General features: G+C 40.2%; 1 protein-coding gene across 2 annotated transcripts in view; it reads right to left on the bottom strand.

Annotated features, from left to right (window-relative positions):
- The window catches only part of ano8b (anoctamin 8b), a 43,231-nt gene that overhangs the window by 11,369 nt on the left and 4,889 nt on the right, over positions 1-26,973 (bottom strand). The window contains exons 1-12 of one of the 2 annotated variants that reach the window (XM_038715434.1): positions 9,333-9,587; positions 6,796-6,906; positions 6,055-6,187; positions 2,531-2,669; positions 2,359-2,455; positions 1,957-2,073; positions 1,681-1,808; positions 1,425-1,586; positions 1,172-1,324; positions 610-736; positions 333-388; positions 174-248 (exon numbers count right to left, since the gene is read on the bottom strand). In XM_038715434.1, coding sequence (XP_038571362.1) covers positions 174-248; positions 333-388; positions 610-736; positions 1,172-1,324; positions 1,425-1,586; positions 1,681-1,808; positions 1,957-2,073; positions 2,359-2,455; positions 2,531-2,669; positions 6,055-6,187; positions 6,796-6,906; positions 9,333-9,399 — 1,365 coding nt within the window. In that variant the 5' untranslated portion in view covers positions 9,400-9,587. Of the gene's footprint in view, positions 1-173; positions 249-332; positions 389-609; positions 737-1,171; positions 1,325-1,424; positions 1,587-1,680; positions 1,809-1,956; positions 2,074-2,358; positions 2,456-2,530; positions 2,670-6,054; positions 6,188-6,795; positions 6,907-9,332; positions 9,588-26,973 lie in introns of those variants that run through there. The other variant, XM_038715433.1, reaches the window with a different exon arrangement.

Genomic DNA, 26,973 nt, shown 5'->3' with positions numbered 1-26,973 from the left:
CAAATTGTTGGATGTGTGGGTGGCTGATTACAGAAATCAATGCAGAGAGTTCGCAGAAAGAGCAAAGCATTTAAGGATGAGAGTATGCAACGACAGATGTTGGAGGCCAAATGAATTACTGAAGATAATGCATGACAGACAAACATTAGAGCTGGGATTGGGATGTTTCTTACCTCTTTCAGCCGCTCCATGTCTTTGAGGTAGAATCCAATGTAAAAAAGGCTGAGATAAGAATTTACAAACTGAAACTGCAAGAGAAAGAAATGCCTGGTGTCATTAAGAATAAAGTTTTAAATCACAGGTTAAATATTACATAAGAAAAAGCCACTCACAAGAACCATTTTGATAATGAGATTTTTCTCATAGGCACTCTGGAGTCTATAGTTTTCTGTGGAAAAAGAATGCAAATCATATCTTATTGTACAGACTGAACCACTCTAAAAATGTAATGTACAATAAAATCACTAATTATTAATTTAATAATAATTAGATTAATTTTTACAAAAAATACTAAAGATCAATAAAGAGAACTTTTATTAAGATTATCTTATATAAGAGATGCTCTGCTCTGAATGCAGATTTGGATAAATCTGGAAGCTTGACCCTCACCCATGTCATTGAGCCAGCAGGCAATTTTCCTGTACACCTCGTCACATGCAGTCACAGTGATAGCTAGCATGATTTTGGGGATGAAGCGAGCTAGCCGAGGCATTTCCTTGATCCCCATCACAAACTCCTGCGGAGACACAATCGCAGATTTTTACTCATCACCCCCAAGGAAAAAAAACTAACACCCAGGGCGTGGAAACCAACATTTTGAAGGAGACGGTATTTTCTCTTCAATTCATTTCATTTCAAGCTTTATTGGTATAGAAAACATACGTTTACCTTGCCAAAGCAGATGTAAAATCAAAACATGTACATAAACAGAATAATTGTTCCATTAAAAAGATATGTCTTGCTTTGTTCAATTTCCACCCATACTATAGCCTGTAGAACTCAGACATTTAACTAGCTTGCTGCATCATTATATCAATACATAAAATAAATCTGAAGAAACAAAACAAGGACAGATGCTGGTAAGGAGATTGTTTTTTTTACCATTGAGACTATTATTGCTGCATTTATACATGCAGGACACATAAAAAAATTAAGCTGACAGCGGACTGACCTGTAGTTCGAAGCAGATAAGCATGACCAGGAAGACAAAGCAGAGACAGAGGATACAGATGGGCAGGCTGACCAGCCACCTGAATACACGCCTCCGCCACGGAGGGTAGTAGAACTCCTCACATCCTGTTATGGGACTGCAGCGCTTGACTCCCTGTAGAGAGAGAGAGAGTAAGACAGAAAAAAAGTATAAAAGGGCCTTAAAGAGAAGAGGATAGGAAGATGAAAGAAGCCTGTGTTTTAGTTTCTCTCACCCGGAACTGAGGTCGTGTTTCCTCAAGGGATTCAGCAGGGGTGTCCAGTGTTCCCCACTTGTATGCCAGCTCAGCTCCCCTCCTCTTCCACCGCTCCAGGAACAGAGTGGCCCACACCACGTTGAACAGTGCAAACACCACACAGCAGATGTCACGGCTCGTCTGAAACATCCCAAGTACAAACACCCAAATGGCTACGATCGCGCAATGATCATTTTGGTGATTTAAGTTGTTTTAGAAAATGATAGCTCCTTACCTGATCTGACTCAGTGAGCATCCACAGCACAAAGCCAATCACAGCAGGATATAACATAGAAGTGGTGTAAAATCCCAGCCAGGCAAAATACATGGCAATCTTCACCCCAAAGTAGTCACAGATATCATCTGTAAACAATAGTGGAAAATTACAAAGTATGAGGATACTATGACACAGTTATTATAAGCAAAGTAAGTGATTCACAGTGTCAAAAGCACTTTTTTATGGTTTTATATGTTAGTGTGTGTCTACGTATGAGTATCTTGTTCTATTGACCTAATGGCTGTTTCTCACAAACGGCCTGGACCCAAGACTTCATCAGCTGACTTAGGATCCTCTGCTCATGGAGAGGAAACACCTGCTGGATCACCCCTCGTGCACTCAGCTCAGGGACTGCAGAGAATAATAAAGCAGAGAATAAAGCTGAGTAAAATTACTGTGCATTTAATTTGTCAGAGAGAGAGAGACATAGATAGAAGAACAGTAGCTATATAAAGAAAAAACTAAAGCTATCAACTACAATAAAGCGCCAAAGCCCTCACAATTGGCTTCTAATGATTTTAAACCCAAAACAACTGAGGGATTATTTCCAAAGCCTGCCAAAAAACTGACTTTACTGACTTTAATAAAATATTGCAGAGTGTCTAGCAACACTGTACTGATAAAGGTGCAACTTACTGATAGGCTGGCCCTCCAGGAAGTTGATATTATGAAGCACCTCCCCATGTTTAGCACGTAGGTTGTCCAGCCAGTATTTAATGATGCTCTGTCTCTCCTGAAACAAGACAACATATCTATTTGCACGCGCTTGTGTGTTTGTGTGTGTGTATGTGTCTGCACTGACACTGACCTGTGAAGTAAAGAAGCACAGCTCGCTCTCAATGTTCTCGTAGATGTAGTCCTCCTCACAGGAGAAGCTTCGTGTTCCTCCGCCAAACTCTGGCTTTACCGCTTTCCTTAGTCCCATCTCCTCTGCACCTCGCAACAAACTGCGGGACGACAAAGAGAGACCTTAAACAAATTGACCCTCCGATAGTGTTACAGAGCTTTATATGTATTTATTCTGTGATGCTTGTGAGACCAGAAGTGGCAAGTACAGCACAGTAACTACTTAAGAGTGTTGTCTTTCAGATTTTCTGATCGTCAGATCAACGGTTATTCAGATCATCATGTTGCTGCACCTGGTAAAGTTGGTATCTCTTTCTTTTCAACAACAGAATATTCCCAGGTGCATTTTTATTAACCTTGTTCTTTGACTCTGAGTGGCCTAAAACCTGACAATTGTTTAATGTTGGTATTAATCAACAACACTTTCAATAATCGATAATCAGTAATCAGTAAAGTATATATTAATAAAAAACATCCTCAATTATGAAGATGTATTTCGCAGATTCATCTTTTTGGCCTTTGGACTACTTGGACAATACAAGCAGTTGTGGGCATTTAAAAAAATATATATTTATAAGATGAATTTGTCAAAAAACAGATAAATCAATAATTATTTAAAAACTATTCTTATTTGCAGTCCTATTGTGGATAGCTGAAGAAATTTCTACAAAACATTTTACTGTAAGTTACCATATATTTGTCCAGTTTTCTATGGGATTGGAATTAAACCAACAGCAAACAACTCAATTAGATGGATTGTCCGTCATCACTCTCTCATCATCTCATTTCCCATCAGGCCCTCCTCCATGTCTCCTCTCTTCCTCCCTCCATGTCCTTTCTCCAGCCACTCTGTCTCTTTCCTCCTCCTCTCTCCATCCTCTTCTCTTTCTTCCCTCCCCTTCATCCTTTTATCTCTCGGAGTCGTCTCCTTTGCCCCCCACCCCTATCCAATTCACTCTCTCCTTCTGCCCTTCCCAGCGGCTTTGTGCTACACTCACAGCACCACGCCTTCTGTTCCCTCTTGGTTTGCAGCTCACCCCTCTCTCACATGTACATGTATATATAGTTTATGCACACACATACAGGAGCACAGGCCTGTAACATCCATCCATCATGCAGCTCCAGGCACTTGGAGGAGCAGTACAGTGACATACGTTCAGCACAATGATAGATTACAGCAGGAATGTGAGGTGTAAGCTTCTGTTTCGCCGCTGAATACAGCTTACTGTGCAGAACCATCACAATAAAAGGTCCTTGCCTGAGAAAAGAAAGGCTGTATCCATTTAAACCAACTGTTTAGTAATCTAAGCCAATAACAGCAATGACTTTCAGTGGTGTGCAGCTCCTGCTGCTGCCAGGAATCTTAATGAGATTCCCCATTTCTTATTTAATCAAAAACTTTAGTGCCTTTTACACTCTCGCACCCCTAATGCAAGGAGTCTTAATTTGGAGACGTAGTTTAAGGGATTGTTTGGACAAAGCTAACCTTGTAAAAGAGCAGAATACTGCTGAGGGAGAGCACTGCATCTAGGGTTTATGCTAATTTAGCAAATATCCATCAGCCGTTATGTAGAAACTCAGCAGAACAGGATGGCATACTGTAAATTGCCCAGTCAGAGCTAAGGAATGAGTAATGGATGGTATGTCAGCTGAGAAAAGAGGAGGAGGACATTTACTGTATGTTAATTTATAAAATTGTACTCTGCCAAGTTGTTTTAAAAACAATACATGGAGCCTTTCTGAAATCACACACGCACTAAACCTGTGACCCCGGCTGTTTTGATGCTGATCTCATACCCAGAGTTTCTACACTGGTAACGGCTCTCTTTCAAAACCAAATACATTGAAGAAAGAGCATATAAGATAATATAAAACAAGCCTACATATGATAGCAAACACACCTGGAGCCCTCTGCTCAGTTATTCTCACACAGCTAACAGAAGGATAGAAAGGAAAATTCTCAGCGGTTTAGTATGCAAAGGGAATGACTATTCAAGGTGAGTTCGAGAGGATGGATACTTTCTGGGTTATCTTTTCTATCACATGAAATATAGGTCAACCCATCCAGCAGCAGGTGTGAGAGAGAGAGAGAGAGAGAGAGAGAGAGAGAGAGAGATTCATGTCACACAGCAATCATTTTCCTTAAGCATTTCATCTAAAACCTACTGGCCCACATTCAGAAAGCACTCTCTGCATCCACCTACCACATTACCCTTCCTCAATCCTCCCTGTTCTTTTCTCTTTGTCTTTCTGCTTCCCTCCTTCTCTCTTGTTCTCTCTCTTTGCATCCATCTCTGTCTCTCTTCCTTCATTCCTTCTGGCCATCTGTCTATTCCTATTCCATTCATGGGTAAAAGGTTTGGTTGAGACTCAGGATTTTTCTGAGAGGCCCATTGTTGAATGCATAGTCAGCAGAGAGGACTCCACATTTGTCAAGAGGTGAAATGCAGTATGGAACAGCGAGTGCCACCCTGATCTCCTGGATTGTATTTCGCAGTATTTATACATCAAAGTCAATGAGATTAAAATGACCCTGGGCTCATCCTCATCTACCCTGGGGATTTTTTCAAAACAAGAGACTGTAACTGGGACGTGTAATCAGAGCGAATACAGTCTATACTGTTTAGCCTGACTAACCTTCTGCAAAACTTAAAATAACCTGCAGCACAGCACCAGTAGCCAAGCAGACCAGTTACACCATGCATCATGGCAGCTAATGATTCACTGTGTATGAGCTAAACTGCTGTGCCTAATATACCTGCGGCTAAATATAATACCATTATAAAAGGAAGATACAATCTACAACAGCACAAAACAGCAGGGATATTTTAGTCTTTAACATTCCAACTCCAGTAGTAGCATTTTAAAATAACTAAACCTCAAACTACTAGATGAAGCAGTGATATATACTGTATTATTCATTTGGCAGATCAATTTCTGTCTCTGGTGAGAAAAGTTACTGCTGTATCTTCTTGCCTGTATTCTGTCCAGGATGACTGGAAGTTTTTGTACAGATTAAACAAGCAAGACATAACTTGTTAATTTGTGAGCTTCAGAGTTGCTGGTAGGGAGAGCCAGTCTAGGTGTTTCCCACTGTTTACAGCAAAGTTATGCTCACTGCCTACTGACTGTAGCTTCCTATTTACCACACAGACATGAGAGAGGTATTTTCGCATCTAACTCTCAGCAAGAAAGAGATTAAATATTCTTCCCAAAATGTCAAACTGTTCCTTTAAGGATACTAAATCATTGAGAATAACAAATATATCTTGGTACCTAATGGTGAAATTCGACCACATTTTCAGAAAACTCTAAATTATAGTCCTTCTCTTTTTCATACTTTTCAACATTTGAAAAGTTTATTGCAATATTTCACATAATTCTATAAATAAAAGTATTTAGTTATTACAGCCATATTGTCAATTAATGACTAAATACACCCTTGCAAATTTGTGTTGCTTACTCTGTACAACCAAGAGTCCTTACTTTTCATATGTAGCGGTGACGAAGAATGCAAAGACTCGTGTGTGCTTATGATGTCGTATTTGGATGATGAGCTCTGGGATTCCCAGCCGGATGTGGTTCAGTAGCCATAGCAACGTGTGGTCATCTGTAGTGTCTGTGGCAGGAAATGAAAAATAAAAATCCATTTTCAAAGATACCCACACATCACTGTACACGGGAGCTGCCGAGTACTCCCACAGTCTTGTACTATTTATTCCTGAGCAACAGCTGGAGGTTAAGAATGACTCTTCTCAGCTTTCTTAGCTGATTTAGGCTATGGCTCAGGAAGTTAAGTGAAGTTTTATCATCAACATAATAGTCATGATCCTCATCTTTATCATCAACACTATATATCTGTATTGATTCCTACAAAAGTTAACATTATCTGCTGCTCAGTGGTAGGTTGGGATCTATGTGTATATCTTTAAGAGATACATAAGCATCTAAAAAAAATTTAAATGTGAGAAATTAAAGGAATAAAATAGTATTACTTTCTTATTTGCCTGGAGAATGGGGAAAGTAAATTTATAGCTTTTTATTTAAAACACAAATTCGGAAGGAAATTATGGAATGAGGTCACATTTTACATTCTGTAGGGCTGTAGCGTTAACATAAAAGGCATGTTAATGTGACTGTTAAGGTTAGGGGTCCATTATGTCAATTAGGTTCCTTAAAATTATAGAAATACAAATATGTAAGTGAGTATGTATGTGAGTGTCTGACCTGCAAATGTCATGAGAACATCACAGTTCTCTGTTGGCACCGTTTTCATCCACGACTTATGAGACATGATGTGTCTTCCAGCCTGCAGCAGCCGCTTTCCAAACAACTTATCTGAGAGGGAGACAGACAGAAAAACAGAGAGAGAGAGAGTCACCTTTTCAAAGTGAAACAGTGTAAGGAGCAATGACATTTCTAACATTTTCAGCAAGCCTCCCTCCAAAACTTTGATCCCCTGCTGCCCCATCTCACACACACACAAAAAGACACACAAAAAATCATCCTTCTCGATGGGATAGATTTAAATGTCATGCCGCTTTGCCCCACAACATGAGATTGATAGCACTAAACCTGCCCTGCCAAGACTAGAGGCCACACATTGTCTACACTGTCTGTATTGACACATACACACTCACAGACACTCAGCTGAATCACTGCACATGTATGTGCAGCTATTTCTCTGTGTTATGTCCAGAGTGTCAGGAATACTTGCATACAAGACTTGAACTATTAAAGAACACAGTTTGTTATTTTCACAATATAGACACGATAATTTGACAATACTAAATGTACAGCCAGTTCAGTGAATTTACCTCCCTCATAGAATTACTGTCTCTCTATTCCTGAAGTCAACAGCACACCAAAAATAGCTCTACTGTAGCCACACAGCAATGTCACAATATATATATATATATAACAGTCACCCTTAACGCAGCATTCTGAAGGAAAATAATGCACAGCACATATTTTATATTAGTGTTACGTCATGGAAAAATTGCCTTTTTAAAACTGCAGTTTTTGTGTCCAAGCCCAAATGAACTTTATCTTCACTCTGTCACCTCGTTCATCTGTCATTAATCCTGTAGCGTCTCATATTCCCAGGCAGCAGTGCCAATAGTTTAAACAGAATTAAGCGATTCTGTTACCAGTGTAACCTCAGACTCTGCTCAGCTGTCAGAGGACAGTTTGTAAAAACCATTTACCGGGTCGTGAATAATAATGACAGCAGCCTGGAGAGAATGTCTGTCCCATGGCAGCCCTGTGATCACTGAGGCATGGAGCGTCAGAGGAGCTAGAAACTGGGACACTTTCCAGAGATCACACACAGGCATGTTTAGTATCACAACATTCATCCAAGAATTTTCTATTCGTTTATTTGTATGTATTTGAAAGCAGTAGAAAAATGTTAAATCTCTATGAGTGGACAAGACCAAAACATGAAAGCTGCATATCGTCTTACACTTGAAGTTCATTTGCATCCTATAATTGGTTTACATATTGCTTACATGGTACAAAAGTGAACGCACATAAGGTCAAGGACACGGCAGACCATGTAAATTTAACCATGACATCACCACTACTAGCATGCCACTGTAAATCACACAGTTCACTTGCGTGCTGTGTGGATCCAATAAATAAGTGTCACATAAAAACATCATTGTACTGCTGCTCAGAGTGCCCCTCTACTTCCTGGAACAGAGTGGTGACAGAGAGGGACACATAGTGGGGCTTCCCCGAAACAAGCCTCTGATCTTTTTCCTTGTGGTGTTTTCTATGTTTACAGTTCTGTATGTGCAAGCACTGCAACAAAATGCATCATAAAGCTGCTGCACAAACTAAGTCACTAAGACACATTTTAACAACTGCAAGTCAGTTTTTTTATACTAGATGGCATAGTCCTGTTTTAAAAGCTGCACTAATCAATATAAATGGACCAACCAATGGAGCACATTTCTACTGTAAGGGTAATTGAAAGGGGTCACTAGTAGTTATGGCCCAACACAGTAGCCTATGAAGCCTTTTAGTCTATTTTGGATAAATGTTCTGGCCCTTAATCTCACTGTACACAACCTGCTCAGCACCAAACAGCACAGCTAGCGTCTACATGAAAATAGTGTTGCATTTAGCAGCTAAAGAGCCATAAATTTTCCTGATGAGTAGAGTTTGCCTAATTGTTTTTTGTTCCTCAAGACTTAATTGTATACACCTAATAATTTAATTCTGATGTTGTATTATGTAATGTTTAATCTTATCTTTCTGTATTTTTCATTTTATAGTATTATTTTATCCCTTTTATTTTATTGTATTTTACTAATTTTATATTAAATTTTCATGCTCTTATCTTTTTTTGTATTATTCTTTACACTTGTTAAAGCACTTTGTAACTTGTTTTTGAAAAGTGCTCTACAAATAAGGATTATTATTATTATTATTATTCTCTTTTATAATTATATTTGAACATTTGAATGTTCAAAAATTGCACTTGTACTTTTTATCTGCTCATTTTGTTGCTCTTTTTGTTACCTATGCACTCTCTGGAAAGAGTCAGAAAGAGTTCCCTCCTACAGAGTTCTATATAAATAAAATTAGAGACAGAGAGAATGCCAACAAAATAAATTCTGTCTTTACCCAGTAAATCTAAGGACTTAAAATGCAACAGACATGTTTTGATATTTTCTGTCCACATAACTCAAAACATGTTGGAGTTACTTAACTTAGAGGTAGAATTACTATTTAAAGGATCCTTATTCAATACTTACAAAGAGGTTGTGACAACTTAATCTGGTTCCACACTTCTCTTCCCCTCTGAAGAACATTTTCAAACATCGCAACAAGCCGAACAGGAAACAGAGCAAGGTATTTTTGACTTTTTAATCTTGAGTGGTACTCCTAGATACGAAAATCTGACTGGCCGCTCCACTGTGCTTTAGATGAAATGCTGCAGGCAGCGCTGCGACATGACAGCAATTCTAATGTGTCCTGTATTCATCGCCGAGGGCAACACACACACACACACACACACACACATACACTCCTTGAACAGTCAGCAGACTGGTTTCAACACTTCTACAAGGCTTCAACATAAGTACCAACAACTGAGCATGTGACCAGGTGGTTTGCATGCATTTGTGTTTGTTACTTGGTCAAACATGAACAATGATTCATACATTGCCCATTAAGGCTTCCCTGCCCGGACTACACCAGTCTGACAGGTCTATGTTAGTGAGTGTGTGGTTTTGTACTACACAAACAAACCACCTCTCAGCTTCCATGGGAAAGGTTGTTGTCACTTTCAGTAAAGTAGGTTTGTCTGAGCAGCACACCTGAGACCACAACCAGCTGAGTATGTTCAGCAGCAGGATCCTCTATGCTTTTCGGGGTCACTAATGACATCACCAATCAATGGATTATGGGACAAGCAGAATCTGAAACTGTGAACACAAGACTGATATATTATTACATTTTAAGTTGATATGGGGTCATGTATCTGGCCACCTGGTGACTATAAGTCTGATATTCACTCGCTTTTAGCTCTGTTTTTGGTCTCCACCATCTGCCTCTTTAGCTAAATGTTTACCAGACAACTAGTCGCTAACTTTTGTCTGCAGCTTGGTTTTGGGCCGGTAGTTTTCAGATTTTTTGCTGGAAAGGATACAGATGAGAGTGGCAAGACTGAACCAAAACAATAAGGTTGTGAATACAAAATTATGAGCTGAAAGAAGCTTTAAAGCTCTGTAGAACTGAGGGGAACTGCACAGTCACTACAAGCAACACCTTTTGCATACAAACATCCATTAGCAATATAAAAATATTGATAATAGCCTTCAAGATCTTTTTTTTTCCATTTAAGCTACATGTATCACTGTATACAAAAAATATCAGACCTCACCTTTTTCATATTCATTTTTCACTCATGGACTTCTCATTATCTCGATCTCCCTCTCTCTGACTGATTTAAGCGTAATCAATATGCATTGATGGCTTTTACCTCATAAGTGTTCTTAATGAATTGAGTGCCCAGATATTTTGTACATGCAGTGTTTCACAGATTTTAAACTGAAAAGCGTATTTAATTGTGTTTAAATGGTTGGAGTTAAAGTTGAGTAAGACGTTTAAAGTGCTTAAAAAACATTTTAATTATAGCCCAGTTGGACAATCTCTGTACATAATATACTATTAATTACATAAAAAAATGATCTCATATGTCATTTATGTTGACAAAATAAGAGATTTTCTGAGTTTGTAAGGTCCTTTGGCCCTGTAACAAAAAACCAGGTCAATTTGAGCAGGTTAGTCCAGGACTAGCAGTGGTACAGATAAAGTGTGTATTACTCACAGCCTTCTCAGTGAGACAACAGTTACAGGGCTAAGTCTTATCAGACAGCAGCCAGGCAGGCGCAACAAGCAGGGTGTCTTTCTGTGATCCGAGCTGCTCTCTGAAGCATTTCTGTGGGGTGTTTATGTGTGTGTGTCCACATAGGTATTTGTCTATGCGCATGTGTTTGAGCCTGAGATATAAATTGCCAGATTAATGGGGTGCAAGTCAGTTATGAAATTCAGGCATAGCACTAAAATGAAGGTCACAGACACTTAAGGACTTGATGATGCAGTCGCTGTCTTCGCTGGATGTGTGAGTTTGTTTGATAACTCTCTGGTCTTTATGCTTGCCTGGAGCAGCTCTGGGTCAACTTCGAAGATTTCACTCTGTCAAGTAGGGGTTATTTAAAGTTTGTGCCTTTATCTTTAAGTAGTTGGAACAACAGTTTGGGGCAGGGTCGAAAGAATACATATCATAGTTGGGAATATTATTAGGTCACTGTGTAAACTGTGTATGTCTAGCTGAGCAAAGATTAGTAATAATATTAGCAGTAATGGGATAATATAACACTAACATATAAGAACATATTTATTTTAGTATTTAGTTTATGTATTTAGTTCTTTATGAAATGGGAGAAATGCTGGGTTTAAAATGAGCATAAAGTGCCCTTTGTTTTTTAACTAGGAATCCAATCATGAGACCTTAACATGTTTGCTGAGTCACCACAAACGGTCTATAATTACAGGTGCAATCAGGTGATCACTTTAGCTGATAAAATCCCTAGTAGACACAGTTTTAAAGTGAAACAAAAATGATTCACACTTGAGAACACAACGGTTGGCATCAGTAGGAGACAAAATGTTCCCCTTTTTGGCTTTGTACATTCAAATGCAGAAAAAGATCCCTTTGCTATATAGGCTGGGCAACAGTGTGTATTTCCTAGCACACTGAAGTGTGGAGCATGAGTTATATTTTCTCAGCAGCAAGTTATTATCAAGTTTGACTCTTATTAAGACAGTCTAATATAGAGAAGGATGGACAGATACAAACACACAGATATAATAAAATAACGGCAGAGAGACTGACAGAACTCCCAACAGATAGAGAGGGATGATGGCAAACAAAATAAAACAGGCAGAAAGCATTTCTGTGACAATCATCTACTGAGTGTGGGTATTAATCAAATGACCCTATTAGAACGATTACATCAGTAAGTGGGACAGAGAGCCTAATCAGGTTCAAACACCTAACAATTTCCTTAATTAGAATGATGTCCATCTCTGACTCCATTTATCACCATCCTGTACAGATGGTACAAGTCCACACCCCGGTTCCCAACTCCCCAAACACACACACACACACACACACACAACACACAAGAGCAGGGGTGGGCGATATGGCCCTAAAATAACATCACGGTATGGGTATTTCGGCGATAATGATATAATTAATGATATGACAAAATATTGAAAAATATTTTTGGTTCAGAACTCACAATAGCTTAGCTCTTTTCCTGAGTCATCAATAATGCAGCTGGAACGTCTTAAATAAATACCAAATCAGACCGTTCCACCTGTGAAGATAATGTGAATCAAACCTTGGATTCTGTCACTGCAGCCTACGTGTCTTGAAGGAAGAAAACATAACCTTAACCCACCTCTCCTCTTATCTGTCCCTTTCTCTTTCTCCCACCTTTCCCTCCCTCCTGCTTTCTTCAACTTCCGAACATTGACTCGCTTTATTACTTATCGCAACGGCCACCTCGCTGCACCCTCCCAATGCAAGGTACACAGTCTGCATACATTTTGGCACCAAAAAAGATAAACACAAACACTCCCTATTCCACATTGCATCTTTATTTTCCACTGGCAGCTGCACACACAGATGTGTTTTGGATGATATGAAAGCCCTCTCTTCCCATTGCAGCAGAGCCTTCCTGTCTGTTTTTGCTTTCTTTTACCTCAGTCTGCTCCTCTCACACACCATGGACCTCTCAGTCTCTCTCTCCCCTCTATATCTTTTTGCCGCTACCATCCCCGCCTCTTGATCTCATCCAAATCCTCCTTCGCTCTCACCCAGGCTGTCTCAAGAGGTATTTGTCATCATTGTGTACATGTAGCTTCTATGAATGATGCCTTCAAACTAGGCAGAGGGAAGGAAGTGGAAGGATGTTTGATAGTGATACAAATAAATCTGGAATAACAAAGTGCAGATCCGTCAGTGGCCAAGCACGAACACAGCAGTGTTTTTGCAAAAGCTTAATTTCTGTTATTAGCAGTAGCATTACCAAAAAACATCTCTCATCACTAAGTTAATTGAAAGGCAATGAAAGTACATAAATACAATCATGCTATAAGACCGGCCAGCTAGGCTCAATATAGGCTGTGTTATGGAAGAAAAACTGTTCATTAAAACTGGTTTCCTGTAGGTTTAAAAGCTGTATTGCCATCAACCTGCAATTAGGCCTGCTGCTAATTACCACACTTTGTTCTCCAGCCATTAATAAATTCTGCTGACATAGTCTTAACATCACATTATCCCAATTACAACAGACACAGGACATCTTCAGTGTAGTATTCTAAAAAAAATTAAACTGTATTTTAAATTAAGAACAGTAAAAGAAAGAAGAACAAGACTAAGAGCTGAGATTTAGCAGCTCTGTGAGGTGGTATTTAATAGTCATGCTTTGAGCTAAATGCTCACATCAGCACCAACATGCGCACAGTGACAATGTTAAGATGCTGATGTTTAGCAGGTAGAATGTTTACCACATTTATCATCTTAATTTAGCGTGGTGACATCTTAAAATTTGCTAATTTATATCAGCACCACAGGAAGAACAGAAACCTCCTTACTCCTACTTGCACCCACTACTAGCCTTGTAGTCATACCAGATGAATACCCCATATTATCTTCTTTTGATGTACATACAAGGTACATAACATTTCGTTAACAAGTGAATCCAACTTTCCCAAACAGATGCTCGAAATGAATGGTCTGAATGACATGAAGTGAACAACATAAAGTACAGTTGAGGCTGATGACGATGTCATTAGTTTTCCAGGTATTTGGTCATTAATCAAAGTATTGGAGAAATTAAAAACAAAATCTGTTTATGGCATTAGATGAGAAGGCAGGGTCACCAAAAATTTATCAATTCATCTTAAGAGAAACACAAATGTCGGTACTACATTTCATGGTAAACAATCCAATAGTTGTTGAGATATTTCACTAAAAAACAAAAATGTCAACCATATGGTGGCAAAAAAAGACAAAAAGTCAGGGAATCACTAAAGGCAGTAGACATCATCCTTTGGGGACCATGAATGGCAATCCATCAGTTGTTGAGATAATTTCGGTCTGGACCAAAGTGGTGGACTGAGCGAACAACACTGCCATATCTCGAGCCACTCTGCTAGAGTGGCTAAAATATCACTAGACGAACATCTGTATGATGTAGATGAGATTATATTTTCTTCAAGAGGGAAATAAAAGATGTCTGTTCCACCTTTATGACAAATGCTGTAAGAACTCTGGTTTCCTCATTAACATGTGCAGATAGGATAATAGGGACTCGTCCTTGGCTTCAAAAAAACAATGATTACATGTGACACTGGAGCTGCCCGTGGCTGCGAGCCAAAGGAAGGACGAGGCAAGAACATGTAGGAAGAAAAGAGCCACAGTGCTCACACGGCAGAATAGTATCACTTTTCCCCATCCCATCTTCTCTCTCTCCTTTACATTTGTCACTGCTCCTCACTTAGTCTCACTAAATCTGTCACCTTCATTTGCCTTCCCCCCTTTTTCTGCTAAGTAGGCTAATCAGTGGTTCATTCTAGGGTAGCTGGTTAATTTCGGTGAGCTACCTCAGTCAAGAAGCAAAGAAGAAGGGATTGAGCGGTCATATCTGTCATAAAGCTGGGGTTAAATGAAAATGAAGGGTCTACTATTCAGTCAGGTAACAATCATGAACCAAAACCAGTGTTGAATCCCTTTCATGCCCAGTCGATACAGACTACTCCTTCAGACAGACGTGTTATCTAACTGGCTGAATTAAGCATTGTCAAGGGGGAGATTACGAAAGATGAATAAGCGAGTGGTGATGATGAATATAGTGGAGTGAATAGCAGCCTTTGTGGAGCAAACAGGCCTCGTTGTTGAGCAGTGGGCAACTGCCAAAGTGGAGGAAGGCTTTCTGGTTAACTCACAAAACAAAAAGGGACAAGGACACAGACCAACAATGCAAACACACGTAAGTGGTCAGTATTGTGGTGTATGGAGCAGGATAAGAGTCACTGTATGGCATTTTTGGAAGATACTGGATTTTCGGATACCAAATACCTTGATTTTTTTTTAAATAAAGATGGAATTGACAACATATTCTTAATAAAATACTCTCATTCGCTGTCTTGGCAAGATTCAGATGGGAAAATGGATAAAGCTGGAGCCAGCAGCTGGTTAGCTTAGATTAGCATAAAGACTAGAAACACAAACTCTTTTTTTGGTGTTTTTATTGTACAGATCAAACAAATGAAATATAACATGTTAATATGTTAATAAGTTAGCTTTAGAGATATTGGTAGTGTGAGGGACCAGGCAGTTAGGCATGAGGAGTCAAGAGGGAAATTTAAAGCAAAAGGGTTTTATTTACCAAAAAAATCATTACAACAAAAGATAAAGTTTTGGGCCCATAAAAGAGGTCAAATAAACAAACAAACAAACTAAAGCTCTAAACATAAGAGACTCAAAAATACAACTGACCTACTATACAACAAACAAAGGGGACTTATATATTGGCTGATCAGACCAATTTTGACACACAGGGGAAGACTAACAACAACAACACTACATCATAACTGCAAACACAACAAAACTTATGTAAAAACTTATTCCAAAAGAAATGTACATTTACTTAACCTTAACTCAAAAATACTCAAATATAATATAAATCTAAACCCCAAAATATTTAATGAGAGAATAAAGCCACCCCCCAGACATAGCAAGCAGTGGTAGTGTCCAATCAGGCCACCTCTCCTATAAAGCTGCTCCTGCTCCGAGCACCAACCCTTTAAGCCAGCAGACTTCCTGGATGTGGCATCCAACACTGGTAAGCTTGGAAACAATTATAACAAAATGAAAATCCAAAACTAACTAATGGTGTGTGATCCAAAAGATGCTTCTGTATAGTCAACTAAAATAAAGTATGTGAAATAAACTAAGTGTCCTGTAACCAAATAAATATTTACAACAAAATGTCTAATGTGTATGAATGTATATAAACTAATCTTAAAGAACACAACAAAGTCAGTGCATGAGGTTACCGCTCTTCATCTGGTTGTGAGGCCACGGCTGTGGCCATCACACACCCTCCCCCTTCAGAGCTGCTGCTGGGCCAGCGAGAGAGATAGTCTGCAGTGGTGTTGAACTTGCCAGGAATGTACTGGACTGTAAACCGGAATGGCTGCATGGCAAGGTACCACCTGGTAATCCGCCCATTGGTATATTTCATCCTCTCCAACCACTGCAATGCCTTATGATCAGACTCTAAGGTAAACTCTCTGCCCATCAGGTAATACTTGAAAGAGTCCAGGGCCCATTTGACTGCCAAGGCCTCCTTTTCCACTGTCGAATAGCGGACCTCTCTGGGTAGAAGTTTCCGACTGATATACGCCACAGGATGTCGTTCCTCCTTGGGTCCCTGTAGAAGCACTGCCCCCACACCCCTCTCAGAGGCATCAGTCTGTAATATGAACAGTTTCTCAAAGTTTGGACTATGTAAAACAGGGCTCTTACTGAGAGATTTCTGAATGTCCTTGAAAGCAGCCACTGCCTCCCCTGTCCACTGAACCTGGTTGGGACATCTTGAGCCTGTCTTATCTGTTAGTAGAGCTGCCCTGGCTGAGAAGTTGGGGATGAACCGATTGTAGAAGCCAGCCATCCCCAGGAAAGATCTTAACTGCTTCCTGGTCTGTGGGAGAGGACATGACTCAATTGCATGGATCTTTTGAACCTGAGGTTTAATTAACCCACCTCCAATGACGAAACCCAGGTACTCAGTTTCCTTCTTGGCCAGGACACATTTAGCTGGATTGATTGTCAAGCCGGCAGAACGGAGGCGGTCAAAGACCACTTTGAGATGCTCCACATGTTCCTCCCATGTTGTGCTGTAGACAACAATATCATCAAGGTAGGCACAAGAAAACTCAGACAATCCATAGAGAACTTGGTCCATTAATCTTTGAAACGTTGCTGGAGCCCCATGCAGCCCAAATGGTAACACCGTAAACTGGAAAAGCCCCCAGGGAGTTCGGAAGGCCGTCAGTTCCTGAGATTGCTGGGCCAGGGGCACTTGCCAGTAGCCCTTACAGAGGTCAATGGTGGTCAGATATTTTGCTTTTCCAAGACGGTCAATGAGATCATCAATTCGTGGGGTAAGAGTCAAACTTTGAAATTGAGTTTAGATACCTGAAGTCTATACAGAACCTTATTGTTCCATCCTTCTTTGGAACCAGCACCACAGGATTGCACCACTCACTCTTGGATCGCTGAATTATCCCCAGAGACAGCATGAGATCAACTTCCTTCTTCAAGGACACCAGGAGGCGCTCTGGTATCCTGAAACTCATACGTCTCACTGTTGCATCAGGTTTTAATACAATGTCATGTTCAACCAGGTTTGTGCGCCCTGGATATTCTTGAAATATGTCTGTGTGAAGTAGAGTTTGTACCTGAGACTGCTGATCCTTTGACAGATGGCTTACATCAAGCTCTCTGGACACTGGCAAGGGCAGATAATGGTCATCTGCCTCCTCCTCTTCCTTTACAGCCTGAATCAGGAACACCTCAGCTCTTGGGACCCACTCCTTGAGGAGGTTCACATGAAGCACCCGGCTAGAACGCTGATGCCCTGGAGTGGAGACCTGATAGGTGGTAGCCCCCAACTTTTTCTTCACCTCAAAAGGTCCCTGCCATTTTGCAAGGAGCTTACTGTCACTGGTAGGCAACATAACCAAGACTTTCTGGCCCGGTTGAAAGCCTCTCTGTCGAGCTGACTTGTCATACCAAGTCTTTTGGTGCTTTTGGGCCTCCATCATGTGTGTCTGGGCTAGTTCCCCCATTCGCTGCAGTTTCTCCCTCATCTGGACCACATAGGAAATTACATTAATAGTCCCTTCCTTCCCCTGATCTCCTCCCCAAGTGTCCCTCAATAAGGCTAGAGGACCCCTCACCTCATGACCATAGAGTAGTTCAAAAGGGGAAAAACCTGTGGAAGCCTGAGGTACCTCCCTGTATGCAAAGAGGAGGTAGGGAAGCCAATGATCCCAGTCAGATCCAGTTTCATTCACAAACTTACGGAGCATTTGCTTGAGGGTCTGATTGAACCGCTCTGTCAACCCATCTGTTTGCGGGTGGTATGGCGTAGTGCGCACTCTTTTTATGCCAAGGAGTTGGTAAACCTGTTTCAAAAGTTTAGACATGAAATTAGTACCTTGGTCTGTTAAAATTTCACAAGGGAAACCAACTCTTGAGAAAAATTGCACCAAGGAAAAAGCCACAGTTTTTGCTTTAACTGATTTCAATGGGAAGACTTCTGGATATTTAGTTGCATAGTCGGTTACTACCAACATGAAGCGGTTTCCTGTTTTACTTTTCTCCACCGGACCAACAATGTCCATCCCAAGACGCTCAAAGGGGATACTTGTAACTGGGAGAGGTTGAAGTGGAGCTTTGGAGGGGCTTTTCATTGATGTCTTTTGGCACTGAGAGCAGCTTCTACAGAACTGGGCGACGTCAGTTTGCAAACCTGGCCAGTAGAAATGGCGCTTAATACGAGCTGTGGTCTTATGTTTCCCTAAGTGGCCAGCCCAGGGAATGGAGTGACCCAAGGTAAGTACTATTTCTCGGGCCACCTGTGGGACCACTAGCTGCTTCACCTGGCCATTCTGATGGTAAAGAACACCGTTCTGTAGGACATACTCATTTTGCTCACTCTTAGTATTAGTCTCCTGCTTCCTTCCTTGTGCCCTCTGCAAAAGTGTAGACAAAGTTGGATCATTTTCCTGCATTTGTATTATATCTGTAGGTATTTGAAAACCCAAGGGCAGGTCTGGAGTGGCCACAGCTGGTGGTTGTATAGCCGTGCCCTGAAATTTGTCTTGCCTCCTCTGACTACGAGTCTTATGAGCTTTCCCGGGACATGTCTCAAACTCTTCGTTATAGAAGGGCAAGGCACTGAGGGCTATGGAATCTACCTCCACCTGTTGAGCTTGTGCTCTAGTGACCACATTACAACTTTGCACCGGCTTTATCAAGTCATAGAGAACTGGCAGATCTTCACCCAAAACTACCGGGAAAGGCAAGTGATCTGCAACCCCCACATTTAATAGATACATCTGTCCCTCTATCTCCAGATAAATGTCAGCAGTGGGGTAATGCTTCTCATCACCATGTACACAGCAAATAGGGACAGTCTCCAGGGTACAGATAGCATTAGTTGGTACATATTTTCTCTGTACAAGGGTCTGGGTGCTGCCAGTGTCAATCAGGGCTCTGAGGTTTTCCCCATTGAGTTTAACCCAAACCATTTTCATGGTGTGGTTACCTTTGGGTTCAGGGTTAGCACTCTGGCGTGGAACAAAACACATCTGTGTCAGCTTAGCTGGATTCTTTGGGCACATTGGTTTAACATGACCTTCCTGTCCACACAAGTAACAAATGGGCAATCTATTAGGAGCTCTAGGTGGTGCATATTTGTTCTCCCTCATGGGAGGCTTACCCACTCCTGGCGCTGGCCTCTGTTGGTACGGAGGGGGTATGGGCCTGTCCTTACCGGCCTTCCCACCCATACTACTCCATGGCTGGCCTTTTTTCCGAGCAGCAACACACACATCAGCCAGTGTGGCAGCTTCAGCAGCAGATTTTGGCCCATGCTCCTTTACCCAAACCTGAAGCTCAGGGGACAGCATTCTCAAGTATTGTTCCATGATAAGGATTTCACTAATTTCATGAAGTGTTTTACCTTGCGGTTGGATCCATTTTACATACAGCTCTTTAAGCCTCACATACAGCTCCTTGGGGCTTTCTTCAAGTTCCACATGGAGGGATCTGAACCTCTGCCTGTAGGTCTCAGGGTTAATATCATATTTTTTCAGAATTGCCGTTTTTACTTTATCATATTCATGAGCATCATCTACATCCATATGCACATAGGCTCCTCTGGCCTTACCAGTCAGTAGTGGGAGGAGACAAAAAACCCAGTCCACTTTTGGCCACCGACATGCTACTGCAATTCTCTCAAAAGTAATTAAAAAGTGTTCAACATCATCATTTTCTCTAAATTTTTCCAGTCTAGGCTCATGAATAGATCGAGACTGACCTGCTGAAGACATGGTGGGGTGGATTGACTGTACAGAGGGTGAGGCTTCGTCCTCTGGGTGATTCACATTCAAATCATAGTTTTCAGAGGGATCTGGCACTGTGGAAGCAGGCTCTGGTACTGGAGATGTGCGAACCTCTACCTCCTGCTGCAAAAGGCGAAACTGATGCTGTAGTGCTTTGAACTGGTACTCCTGGCGGTTGGCTTCCTCTCTCAATTTTGCTTCCCGGGTCTCCTGTTGACCCATAAATGACCGCATAATCCCAGCCAAGTCACTCAGCGTTGGTTCTTTGCCATCTTCATCCTCAGCACTTGATGCTCCATTTAGTGCTTCACCTTCCATTGCATCCTCACCTTCCACCTGGTGTCCTCTCTCTATATGGGTTGACTCAGTCTTCTTATTCTCTGTCCGGCCACCTCTTGTCACTCTCCCTCCTCGCATGTTTCCCAAAAATGGAGAAGAAAAAAAAAATCTTGTACTCCTCAACTGGCTAATCCCACCGCTGCCACCATGTGTGAGGGACCAGGCAGTTAGGCATGAGGAGTCAAGAGGGAAATTTAAAGCAAAAGGGTTTTATTTACCAAAAAAATCATTACAACAAAAGATAAAGTTTTGGGCCCATAAAAGAGGTCAAATAAACAAACAAACAAACTAAAGCTCTAAACATAAGAGACTCAAAAATACAACTGACCTACTATACAACAAACAAAGGGGACTTATATATTGGCTGATCAGACCAATTTTGACACACAGGGGAAGACTAACAACAACAACACTACATCATAACTGCAAACACAACAAAACTTATGTAAAAACTTATTCCAAAAGAAATGTACATTTACTTAACCTTAACTCAAAAATACTCAAATATAATATAAATCTAAACCCCAAAATATTTAATGAGAGAATAAAGCCACCCCCCAGACATAGCAAGCAGTGGTAGTGTCCAATCAGGCCACCTCTCCTATAAAGCTGCTCCTGCTCCGAGCACCAACCCTTTAAGCCAGCAGACTTCCTGGATGTGGCATCCAACACTGGTAAGCTTGGAAACAATTATAACAAAATGAAAATCCAAAACTAACTAATGGTGTGTGATCCAAAAGATGCTTCTGTATAGTCAACTAAAATAAAGTATGTGAAATAAACTAAGTGTCCTGTAAGTTTATTTGTAACCAAATAAATATTTACTACAAACTGTCTAATGTGTATGAATGTATATAAACTAATCTTAAAGAACACAACAAAGTCAGTGCATGAGGTTACCGCTCTTCATCTGGTTGTGAGGCCACGGCTGTGGCCATCACAGTAGGCATATTTTGTTACATTCGGCGAGGACCATAATAGGTGTTACCCCCATTATCAGTCTTTATCCTAAGCTAAGCTTACCGGCTGTAGCTTCATTCTGAACGCACAGACATGAGAGTGGTATCGACCTTCTCGTGTAACTCAGCATATTTCCCCACAACTTGAACGTTTTACTTAAAGGCAAGGATGAGGGCATGCAAATTTAAATCACTATGGCATAAACATTTTTCTTACTCAGAGGGTCATATGGAGAACCCAGCAATTCGGGCGTTCAGACAACACACTCATACATTTTTAAAGGAACTTTAACAGAGTTTCTAGTATCTAATGCATTCTGTACAAGACCCAAACCTAGCAACTGTTTGTCTTGGAAAGTTGGAAGTGTCAGTGTCTCAGTCATAATCATCTTAATCATTACATGATCAGGCACTCTAATAAATATCAGGCAAACTGGTTATTTCAGGACTAAGATCAGCATGATGGCTGTTCGGGTTTTCTGTTCTGCCGTTCCTCGGATCTGGAATACCCTCCCTGATCATCTGAAGGCACTAATGAGACTACTACTACTACTATTTTAAAAAAGTCATTTTAAAAAAGGACAAAAAACATTTTATAGCAGAATGTATGAGCTTTAAAAACCTTGCAAGTCATTGCACTACGTTCACTTTTTTAAATTTTACCTTGTAGCACTTTGAGATTTGTTTTGAATGTAAAGTCCATTACAAATAAAATGTATTATTATTATTTTACTGTAGAGAATAATACAGTTGAATTACTTCACTTATGACAAACAGTATACCATGCCATAAGATAACCATGTAAATTAGATTGAACTCTGCATGGAATAATGGAATTATACATGACTTTTCTTTATTGATATCAGCATTTTTTATCGGCCCTCACCTGCCCTGCTCTCTCAATATTGGCACTGGCCATTGAAAAATTGTTATCGGTTAACCACTATGGCAACAGAAGAAGAAAGGATAATAGAATAGTGAATTTAAGATGCTGTAGCAGTGAGTCAGTCAGTCTGATGGCTATGGACTAATCAATCTGTATGATGGTAAGATATTTTATTCCTGGAAAGGAAATATGGGAGGGAGGCTTAGAGTCAGATCAATACCCACAGGAACTAGTGATCATTGTACATTACTACACCATTCTTCACATTTCGTTCTCCATTCAATGACAAGCAGAGGAAGACATCTTCAATGACTTAGTCGGCTTTGATTTCTCATGCCTTTCAAAAAGGAGCTTGAGAAAGGTGTATGCAGCATTTTATCCTGACTTTTTTAGCCCCTGAGATTTTATAGAGAAATGTTAGGAAGGTCAGTAACACTATTATACATGTAAAATCAAATCAAAAGGAATTTCAATTAAAAAAAAACGTATTGCTGTAGAAGCAGCATAGGAAGAGTAACATGGTTGTTTGTTTTATTGAAATGAATCATAACTAGTGCACAATTGAGAAAATTCAACCCAACTGGAGCAACTGATTGTACAGTTTTTTTCAAAGTTGCTGCATCTTTACAATGGTGAGGCCTTGGGCAAAAAAAAGAGGAAAATTTATTACTCTTGTCTTTGTGAATGGAGAGCTTCACACAAACAACCGGCTGTTGGCTCTTATGCTTCAATAAACATCAATCACGAGCAAAGTGAAAAACTGGAGATTTTTCACTCTCAAATGTAAATACGGATATTACAGCAGTGGCAATGCAGTTTTCCTTGACAGCCAATTTCTTCAGGCATCATCACTGAACAATTGCAGCCTCCTCATATCACTTTGCTAAAGGAAATGACAGGAATAAAAGCTGCAGCAAGTCTAACACAGAGCACGAGAATCATGATTTTCTGACCGTATGACAAAAAGATGTGCAGCCAAACAGGCACGTTGCTGCAGATGACGAGTATCCTGTATGTTCTTTTATACATGATTGTACGGACTGAATAATACACAAAAAGGCAGGGGGAAAAAAGAGAAAATAGAGGTATAAAGGCAGAGTAAATATATAAGAAGGAAGCTCAATAAAACCCTGTATTTTACTATTGTAGGCATTCATCAGTCAACATTGACAATGTGCAAATATATGAGCTTGAACAGAATGTTCTCCCTCATCTGTAGAAAGGTCATCTTTCAGTACATTCAATTTTTTATTAAAGTTAGGGGATCTGACTGGGCTTTTTAGACAAGGAACAAAAGATGCAAACAAACAAAAATGAGATAAAGAGTGAGAACTATCTCAGTACTAATTACACAATGAAGACCTGGTACAAGCGGACACAGAATATCTATGAGATATTGTTAGACAGTGTGGAATTTGCTTTTTTTCCCCCCAACTTTAAAACTGCTTATGGGTAAATATAAAAGTTAATAAGGTGTAACAGATTTCTTCAATCTTTAAAAAGCATCACTTTTTTAAGTGGGGTCAACATAAAATGTCCTTATTTTGTATTTTAAAAGAAGTTATAATGAATATTTACATAATAACAATGTATCAAATGACAATGTGAAAACAATGCGACAATGTCATAGGGGTTGCAAGTAATAATGAAACTGTAGAAAATTAGCACCTGAATCTGCAGCTCTCCTTTATAGAGAGTTTCAGCTCATTGTTAACCTGCTCAACGACAAACAGCAGACGTTGGTAGCATCTAGCTTGTGAACACTGTGGAGAATCTAGCAGCTAAAGAATCAGATATTTCCCTCAGGAGTTAGTAGAGATCAAAACAGAGCCAAAAGGGAGTGAATATTGGACTTACCTTTGCAAGATGGCCAGAAACACGACACCACATGAATGATAATGTCGCTCCGTAACAGCTGGATGTGTAAATAAGAACAAGTTCGGCATTTCAAACTTAGAAGGTTGTATGTCAGAAATGGGATGTGTTCATTGACAGATGCTACTTCTGGCAAGCATAAAAATCAACATTGTAAGTGAATTTCCTAAATTTATCTTTACATCAACAAGGAAAACAGATTAAAAAAGAAGGCCAGAAGAGGGGAAATACTTAATTTTAACAGGAGATTTACTGAGGTAAGATCTCAGGGGAGAACCCTCTGCCAAGCTCTTATCTGCCATCTACAGCTGTGGGCTCTATGCTAATATATGAGCAGAAAGTGTTGTTTTCCCCCTTTAAAGAGCTGCACACAAGTTCTCTAAAATCTCTAAACACTTTTGGAGATAAAGTGTAGAGGCTGATGAGCACTGATTCTGTTCCTCATCACTAAACAAGCTCCCTTCCTGCCCTACACCATTACCAAACAAGATAAAAAACATAGAGCCATGCAGGGAAAAGGTGAATATTAGCAAAAAGAGAAAAGCGATAGCAAAGGGACTACTGAGTTATGTAGTCATCATTAGAAGAAGCCCAAGTGCGCTGCATCATTTTTGTGTGTGCATTTCATTGGACAAATACATAATTCTGCTTTCTATGAAGGTGTAAGGTAGACAATCTGCCTGCTACAATAAATATTAAGGAGAAGACAATGAAGACTGATTTCCCCTCTAAACCTACCAACCATATGTAAAAGTATAGTGTCTAAACAAAGCAAGTCAGAGGAGGTATAACGAAGACCTACATTATAGACTAACTGTGCTAACTGTTCCCCTGCTTCTCATTGACTGGCTCTGTGCAAACACTGACATGGATATTGTGTCTAGTTATTGGCTGGAAGAAAAAGACCTTTTCTCCCACATGTGTTGTACATTACATTTTCATGACCCTTTAACCTTCTCTGGAGGCTGCAAAGTGGCTAATGTGGAGCAATTCCTCACAACTGAGGCTAAAAGCAGCATTCTTCACCATGGTCATTGTATTTCTCCAGGCTTTGCTTAGCAACTACCAAAAAATAAAGAAAAAAAGATAGAAATCAAATGCAGGCCCAGTCATTAGAGTCAAAGAGGATAAAGGACAAGGTGACCGAACACACTTTAATCCTACTTTTTCCTTCTGGAGTGTAATATCATTTACACACAGGAGTAAGCTGGTTATTGATGCTGCTTTGATCACAGTGAAAGGAGCCCAAACTCAACGATAAGGTCTCTGCGACATGCCCCTGCTTCCACACAAGGCAGGAGACAGGCAACACCAGCAGCACTCTCTCTGTACTTGGAATGCATTAAGCTCTGGAGTGTGCATTATCATTTTCTGCTTACAGTTTGATAATCTTCATGGCTATAAATGGAAAATTGTACATTTCCAGAAAGCATGAATGGGGATTTAGAAGTTGGTTGGCTAGAGGCAAAGAGGCATTATGGGTAATATGATTAAGCCATTTAAAACTTGAGAATCTAGGGCAAGTGAATCACCACTGGCAAGACAGATGGTTTATCACATCTCAGGGATAGTGTTTGTAACTTCCTCAAACATACCTGCAACTAAGGACTCTGGACGAAGGTATCTACACAGCAGTTACAGGGGGACACTGAATGTGTCTCGATAGCACAGGAGGTACATGTATGGACTCATCTCTACATTTGGTAAACCAAGCAAACAAGAATCAGGCAACAAACAGGCACGCCTGTTGGTTGAAGGGTGCGTCCACACTGATCCCTCTCTAAGTGGATATAAATTCAACAGAGCGTACAGTTTACAGTTTGTTTAAGAATTTATTTGATGCAAGTAACACTTCCTTGAATCTACTGTTTGAACACCTGATGGCAACGGTGAAACATATCAATCATCAGCATTCTTTTCCAAACATTTTCTGTATCTCAAAATGTGCAAATAATAACAACAGTCTGTTTGTTACACAGGGCTGATGATACTACATTATTTGCCAGACCTTCGTCAGTGGAAAAAAAGGAAAATTGATCAGCGTGGCCACATTCTTTCAGCTCACCTAGCTTTTGAAGAAGTAAATAGTAATCTCAATTTTTCCTCCTGATATCAATTCTATAGATACAATGCTGTCTATTCCCAGATTTTAAATCTGAAAACTACACAGCATGGAACTCACTGGACTGTGAGTACATGGCCCACCATGACTGAATGACTGCAATTGATTTTGGAAACACTTAAGAAACTGCATTTAGTGTAGATTGGTCAAACTGTGGCTAATTTATAATCTGCTTAAAGAGGTCATATTATACTCATTTTCAGGTTCATAATTTTATTTAGTGGTTGTACCAGAATAGGTTTACATGGTTTAATTTTCAAAAAACACCATATTTTTGTCATACTGCACATTGCAGCACCTCTTTTTACCCTGTGTTTTGATCGCTCTGTTTTAGCTATGGGGTGATGTATATCACTTCTAAAAGAAGGAGTTGTACATGCAGCAGCACCTTGTTCAGAATTACAAGCCAATCAGAAGCAGAGTAGAGCGGGTCTTGACAAGCCGGTAAACACGACTTCGGTTCAGCTGTAGGCCTACATGTTCCCAAACCAGCTTAGCAA

The sequence above is a fragment of the Micropterus salmoides genome, unplaced genomic scaffold, assembly GCF_014851395.1.
Source record: "Micropterus salmoides isolate LMB-PRFRI ecotype aquatic unplaced genomic scaffold, ASM1485139v1 Ms_hic_scaffold_13, whole genome shotgun sequence".
Taxonomy (NCBI): domain Eukaryota; kingdom Metazoa; phylum Chordata; class Actinopteri; order Centrarchiformes; family Centrarchidae; genus Micropterus; species Micropterus salmoides.
This window is presented reverse-complemented; position numbering and strand designations above follow the sequence as displayed.